At 41.4% G+C, this 6,645-nt stretch overlaps 1 protein-coding gene across 4 annotated transcripts in view; it reads left to right on the top strand.

Annotated features, from left to right (window-relative positions):
- dbnlb (drebrin-like b) overlaps positions 1 to 5,912 on the top strand; it is an 8,742-nt gene extending 2,830 nt beyond the window's left edge. Inside the window, exons 5-15 of one of the 4 annotated variants that reach the window (XM_013909948.1) lie at positions 91 to 240; positions 1,249 to 1,326; positions 1,634 to 1,785; positions 1,893 to 1,947; positions 2,095 to 2,166; positions 2,422 to 2,545; positions 2,838 to 2,954; positions 3,268 to 3,357; positions 3,564 to 3,622; positions 3,704 to 3,791; positions 4,584 to 5,912. In XM_013909948.1, the coding sequence (XP_013765402.1) occupies positions 91 to 240; positions 1,249 to 1,326; positions 1,634 to 1,785; positions 1,893 to 1,947; positions 2,095 to 2,166; positions 2,422 to 2,545; positions 2,838 to 2,954; positions 3,268 to 3,357; positions 3,564 to 3,622; positions 3,704 to 3,791; positions 4,584 to 4,720 (1,122 nt within the window). In that variant the 3' untranslated portion in view covers positions 4,721 to 5,912. The remainder of the gene's footprint in view (positions 1 to 90; positions 241 to 1,248; positions 1,327 to 1,633; positions 1,786 to 1,892; positions 1,948 to 2,094; positions 2,167 to 2,421; positions 2,546 to 2,837; positions 2,955 to 3,267; positions 3,358 to 3,563; positions 3,623 to 3,703; positions 3,792 to 4,583) is intronic. The other 3 variants (XM_013909949.1, XM_013909951.1, XM_013909950.1) reach the window with 3 other exon arrangements.
- Positions 5,913 to 6,645: the final 733 nt, after the last annotated feature.

Here is a 6,645-nt window from a genome sequence, read left to right as displayed (position 1 = left end):
GTGGCTGGTTTGTGTGTCGGAACCAAGATGAAACTAGAAGGGTGTCCTCCTTTGTGTTTTAAAAGGAACTGTTCTTCTTTGCTGTTTCAGGGGGCCCATGTCACAATAAATGCTAGAGCAGAGGAGGATGTGGAGCCCGAGTCGATTATGCAAAAGGTGGCTAAAGCCTCAGGAGCCAACTACAGCTTCCACAAAGAAGCTTCCAGCCGCTTCCAGGACAGCGGTCCGCAGGGTCCCGTGGTATGCACTTCCACTTGCCTGTCAACAATAGAACAAGATAAGCAGTGAACTAGATCTTAACTAGACTCCTTTATCTCAGATCATGCACACATCTTAAATGTTTTTTTTTTTGTTTTGTTTTTTGTTTAATGGTCATCTGCAATCTGATTTATAAGAGTTAATTGGATCCATATTAAAAATAGTCATTATTCCTTTTACAAATCACAGTCTACCTCTGCACACATGTTTCAGCATCATTTCCCTGCCCAAACATCTGCATTCAGTCATAAACAGTCACAGAAATGAAGCTGCTGATCCAGACATCCAAATATTGGCACTCGTACTGCTGTATGAGCATTTTCACGGTGAACTCAATCTGCATTATATTGAAAATGTGCCATGCAGTGATTGTGTGAGATCTCTCACTGTTTTTGCACAGTGCGTGTGTGCCAAGTGAGAATGCAGAAGGAAGAGTGTATTCAAGCCACCCTGGTGTGGAAATGCAGTTACGTTCACACAGAAAATAAACAAAGGCAACATTGTTCTTGGTCACTTGTGCACATATTATAAAATGAGTCATCCTCTGTTCTGATTTTCTTCAGCGCTCTTTGATGTATCAGATTTTTATTTTTTTTATTTTTTTGGTTTATCAGTTATCCTTGTTAATGTGATGTGAAAGCTGCTTCATATTGAGGAAAGGCGAGCCAGGCCTTCATGCATCCTGTCACATCCTGTCACATCCTGGCCTCATTCTGCATTTCAGCTGCTGTGTGCTGCTGACCGCCGGTGTCAGCATCACACAGTCTCGCCCTTTCCACTGCGCTCTGTGTTGGGAATGATGACAAAGTGATGACACAGCACTGATTAAAAGCTGAGCAGATTTTTAGATTTTGTGTCATATATGATGTGTTTATGAAGTTTGTCCACAAGTAACCTGTGAAATAAAATACTTTTTTTTGTATTTTAATTTAGTCTGGCAATTCTGCCAACACTGGACGGCATATCGATGTTTGTTTTCTTGTCATACAGGGCTCAGTCTACCAGAAAACTAACGCCATGTCAGAAATCAGAAAGACCAACAAAGACAACTTCTGGGCCCAGGCAGAGGTACACTCATTAAACAATATGTACTTGTCTCTTATCTCTGTGAAAATGCAAGAAATGCCTCAAGTATTTTAACATATTACACATCCTGCCTTTTCTGTTAAGCTCCTTAGTGCCATGTACTTTTCACTCTATAAAAAATACATGGCACATAGCCTTTTCCATCACAAATGTAACTGTGATGAGTAACCGCTTAGTTGCAACTTTTTGGTGGTGCTAATTTCCCAGCAGTTTTCTTTTGTTAATCATTGTAAAATCAAGCTTTTCAACGACTGTGACGTTTGACCTTGTTGCTGTGATTGGCTTTTAGAAAGAAGAGGAGAAGCGTCGACTGGAGGAGCGGCGCAAGGCAGAGGAGGAGTGCAAGCACCTGGAAAGGGAGAGGAAAGACAGAGAGGCCAAGGAGGCAGCGATGAGGGAAAAAAGGGACAAGGAGAGGTCCTCTCAAATTGACCAACAAAAGTAGGCTTGTCTAATAATGAGGCCAGTTTGCAATTGTTTCTTTTTATCTTTTCTTTTTTAAACAAAGGTTCAAATTACATTTTCTCTGTTTTCTCATTATTAATTAGGAAGTACCAGCAGCAGCAGGAAGCTGAGAGTAGAGAGCAGGAAAAACCCCGTTGGGTGAGTGCCTCACTGGGCCACTGACACGACTACATTTAATTAACCGTGTTCATTTTTGAGTACTTTTTGGTGGTGCTTACACCTTCTAAACGCAAGTCAGGAAGGTAGCAAAGTCAGCAGTGCCAATATTGATATTAACATTATCAGGAGGAGCAGGAGGAGAACCAGGCAGCCCAGACGAGAGCAGTCAAGAGAGGTGAATCTGTGGAGAAGGCCAATGTGAGTTCCCCTTCACCCAAGTGCTCTTCTTCTGGCTAATTTACTCTTTTCTTTTGCCTAAATCAAAATCTCTAATCCAGTGTAAGCCCTTTGATGCTCAGGGGAACGCACCTCTCTTCCAGCTTCTGTCTCGTATGACGTCAATCTTCAGATTGATTTGTTATTTTTGTGTCGTTTGACAAACGCTTTCCACCACATTACCGACGACCTCGGTCTAATGCTTTTTGTACATATTATTGGTTTTCTTCCTCTCAGGAGGCTGCTTCTCTCATCTCTCAGCGTGCTGTGAACCCCAGAGAAATGTTCAAGCAGAGAGAGAGAGGAATAACTCCCAGTGACTCAGATGTGCCTCCTGCTGCTCCTGCAAGCCCTCAGCCAGGTATTTTCGCACTGTAAACAACGACTTGGTCATGTAAATCATTGAATGTCAGCATCTTTTTCAGGTAGTGGTAGGTATAAATTCTGTAAGTGATTATTTCCCCATCACTGTCCTTTTCCATTGTTGAAATGTTCCATCAGACTGTCTAGTTGTCTCGTAGTTCATACTTAACTCTGTCGCCATAACGCTGTCTCTTCCTCTGCTCAACCTGTCTGGTCTTTGTTTTCTGTCTCTTCAATTTTTGTTTTGTTTTTTGGGGGGTTCTGGGGGCTCAATGTGCATCTCTGCTCAGGGCGTCTTCAAAGCCCCTTTCTGTCTAAGCAAGTGTATGAATCTGAGCGAGCCAGCTCACCTCAGCGCCAAGCTTCTCCTGTACCTGCAGGCTCCGCCTCTCCTGTCCATGCCACAGGTGTGAGCTTTAAACACACACACGCGCACACACACACACAAAAACAACAAGTTGGGTGTCAGACTGACACTTAACAACAGCGAATCGCTTCGTGTCTCGTTGTTCTGGTGTCTCATCTTTCACATTTCTTGTAATCTGCCATTTCATCATGAGTCATGCTTCCATTCTGTTTTCTTAAGACTTGTTTTGATACTCCTTAAGTTAAGCAGACCAAGAACGCCCTTATGTCTGAGCCTGGTGGTGGAATTTAAGCTTGTGTGCTCTTGTGAATGTCTTCCACATGCATGTCTGTGCTGGTGTTTTGGGTGATAAGAGCCTGATGGTGGTGATGATGATGATGATGATGATGTGCCGTCCCGGTGTGAGTATGATGAGCAGGACGCAGCCCCTCAGGAGCAGCAAGGTGGGGTTCATTTCACGGGCAGTGTTATCCTTTATATCATTTTCCCAACCCTTCCATCTGCTTCAGTATAAACACATTGTCGTGATTTGCTGTGATAAAATAACTAAACTTGCATCTTGATAAAAGGCTGTTCCTGAAACCTGCTGGTAAGGCTGACAGCCCAGGCCCCCCACACACTCATTCTTACAGTTCTCTCTCTATTCCAGAAGAAGCACCGACTGCTAACTCGTGCGTCACAGAGCCAGTTTATGAAGACCCTCCTCAAGTGAGTGTTTACTTACCTTTGGCTGGACAGTGATAGACATAAGCAGCCACTATTAAAACCAATTTCTCTGTTCTCTCCTAGGCAGAGGAGACTAAGACCTATGAAGTGACTGCTGAGGAGACATCAGACAGAGGCATCTGTGCGAGAGCTTTATACGACTACCAAGCTGGTCAGTCTCGGGTTAAAGTTCTTAAATATTTGACCAAATTCCAACACATGGCCATTTATCTATGGGACACATTCTTGATAGAAGGAATATGGGTGTATATTAATTTTTTTTGTGGAAAACCTAATTATCCCTACTACACATGACAGTCATCAGCAGCTCTGACACAGTAGCTTCTAAGTAATGCAGAGTTCAGAATTGCTTTATCTCGCTGTGCTTGTTGTTTCCAGTTAGCTTCAGTATCTCAGTTAAGTTGAAAATGACGCTGAAAAGTCACCCTAAAAGTAGCAGTATGTTTTGTAAAAAAAATTAACGGGTAAAAGACAGTAAAGAGTGACAGAAAAGGGGGGCGTGAACAAAGATTAGGGAGAATGAAAATAGAAGTTGCAGCATCCACGCTGCCCTGGCTCAACATCCCAGATATCCAACCTATTCAGCCCTTCAGCTATTCATCTTTTATCCAAGTCAAGCGCACCTCACTGGCTCTGACTCATTTTAATTCAGCCTTTATGTTAAAATGTGTGTATTTCATACTGATGCCTATCAGGGTCACAATGACTCTTTTGGTGCTTCTAGGTAGAGGTGTGTTTTTTCTTTTTACCCACACACCCTAGAATTCACTGTATGATTAATAAACCCATTTTAGGAAAAGTCATGAAATCTGAGATCATGGGGTTTTATTTTAGTGCCAGAGCACTTTCAGTGACACCTTTGGTGGTTTTAGTGTTTAGGAAGTTTGACTGAAGTATGTGTTGAGAAATTTCTTAAAATAAACCCAAACTTCTTTTCTTTTAGCTGATGACACAGAGATCTCTTTCGACCCCGACGACATCATTACCGGGATTGAGATGATAGACGAGGGCTGGTGGCGAGGCTACGGCCCAGATGGCCATTTTGGAATGTTCCCGGCCAATTACGTGGAGGTCATGTAAGCCCGGCGCGCCGCTTTCCCCGCCGATCATCGATCGGAGCGGCAGGCCCGTAGGACCTCTGCAGTAAACACGACACACAGCAACGTCAGTCCTCACACACTAGATATCAGGCCGAAGTGAAGCAAATGAGCCTCCACTTCCTGGATAAAAATAACATGAATGGTCATCGCGGGCCTGAAGCTTTTGATTTCAAGAAAGTATTTCCATTAAATCGTTGATGTTATAAGCAAGTGATGGCATAGCGTAGGGATTTGTGAAGACCTACAGGCCAACCAAAAACCTCCCTTTGTCATTCCAAAATTAAGTCCTGTAAATGTGATGCAGTGTCAGCCTCTTTAATTCTGTTGTGAGCATTTCTATTTCACGTTTCTTCCAAAGTGGCTTCAGTTTGATTTCAGGTATAATTTCGTCGTTACTTTGTAGCAATCGCTCCTCTCCATTTCAGGAAAGAAAAAAAATCAAAGGTGGTGGTACCAGCTACAGAATAAACTTTTGCCTTGATTTTTGCCTTTCTGTACCGGCAGACTGAATAATTTTTTATTATTATTATTGTTATGTGACTGAATTTACATCCTGTGTGAATTTGAAACCTTTAGTGATACGACTGTGGTTAATTACATATTTAAAAAAAACAAAACTTGTTTGCTGTGCTCTGAGTGGTAGGCTCTGTAGTAGGAAATGCATAAAGTGGTTCCTTTTTAACTGTGAGCAAATGTTTTTGCTTTCATTTCATTTCAATTCCTTCCTCATATGGGCCGCATCATTTCACCATTTGAACATATTGAACTTTTCAGGGAGAAGTTGAAAAGAAGAAGGCGTAATCAGCATTATTTCTGTTCTGTTATATTTGGATCTCGCTGGACTGAGGTTGACTGAGTGTATAATAGATGTCTGACGATAAGTGACGATATTATGGTGCCATTATGACGGGGCGTTAATGCAGTGATAACATTTTATTGACACGTTTAAGCAGCTTGTCGGCACATTTTATGCAAGACCACTATTTTTTATCATGGAACAAAATGTTTTGCTCTTTTGAACTTTGAGGTCAGTTAACAAAAGGAAAGAAATGAGTTGATCGCAAATAGCAAAGGGCATTGTTTATCCATTCCAATGTTTCATGTTTGAGGTTTCTTTTTCCAGAGTCTATTGTAATGCACAAACGTCCTTCATAATAAAAATAAATAGGCAATCTGTGTTGTCATGTTGTTATTTTTTTTTTTTTTTAAACAGGCGTACATTAGAAACACATTGAAATAACATAGAAAACCTTCAGGGATTTTCAGAGGTGTAACAGGAACTCAGATGTATACACAAGCTTTAACGTCAGTTTCCTGGAATGAGACAACAGCTGGGGAATTCACCTCTAATGCATAGGTTTCATTTTCACACGAAAATCAGATTTTGCTTCTCCCACATCCTTCAGTTAAATCTTGTGTTCAAGTGAAGAAATTACCTGCTTTATAATATTGCAAACTTGATTTCCAGAGAAGAGCAGTTCTGTTGTTGTTTTAGCAGCGTCACATTGTCACAAGGCCTCTTCGTTGCATGTGTCACATAAGTGCCTTATATCTTCTCGCCTTTTATGAGCCTTTATCATTCGTATCTTGAGTTTAAATGCAGTTAAAGAACTTCCCACAATGAGATGGCACTTTAATAACGGTCTGAAGAGCGCGCTTCTTCCTCCTGCTTCGCTTTAAATACATGAATATTTTGTCTGAGCTTGTTTAAATTCAAAATTTGAACTGAAACTCTTTTTTTCTAATGTAAATTAATATTGGCTTGTCAAGAAATTAATCAGCCAGTTTAGTTTCAGGACAAGTTCCACATACGCCTACACAATCTAGAAACTAAATTTTAAACCTCTGCTTTAAATTATTGCGAGTTCACTTCTGAAGATCCGTGCCGATCCCTAAAACAACCGG

The sequence above is a fragment of the Pundamilia nyererei genome, unplaced genomic scaffold (assembly GCF_000239375.1).
Source record: "Pundamilia nyererei isolate P.nyererei 1_Seehausen unplaced genomic scaffold, PunNye1.0 scaffold00033, whole genome shotgun sequence".
In the NCBI taxonomy this organism is placed as follows: Eukaryota; Metazoa; Chordata; class Actinopteri; order Cichliformes; family Cichlidae; genus Pundamilia; species Pundamilia nyererei.
Note: the sequence above shows the minus strand (reverse complement) of the source record. Positions and strands in the feature narration are given on the sequence as shown.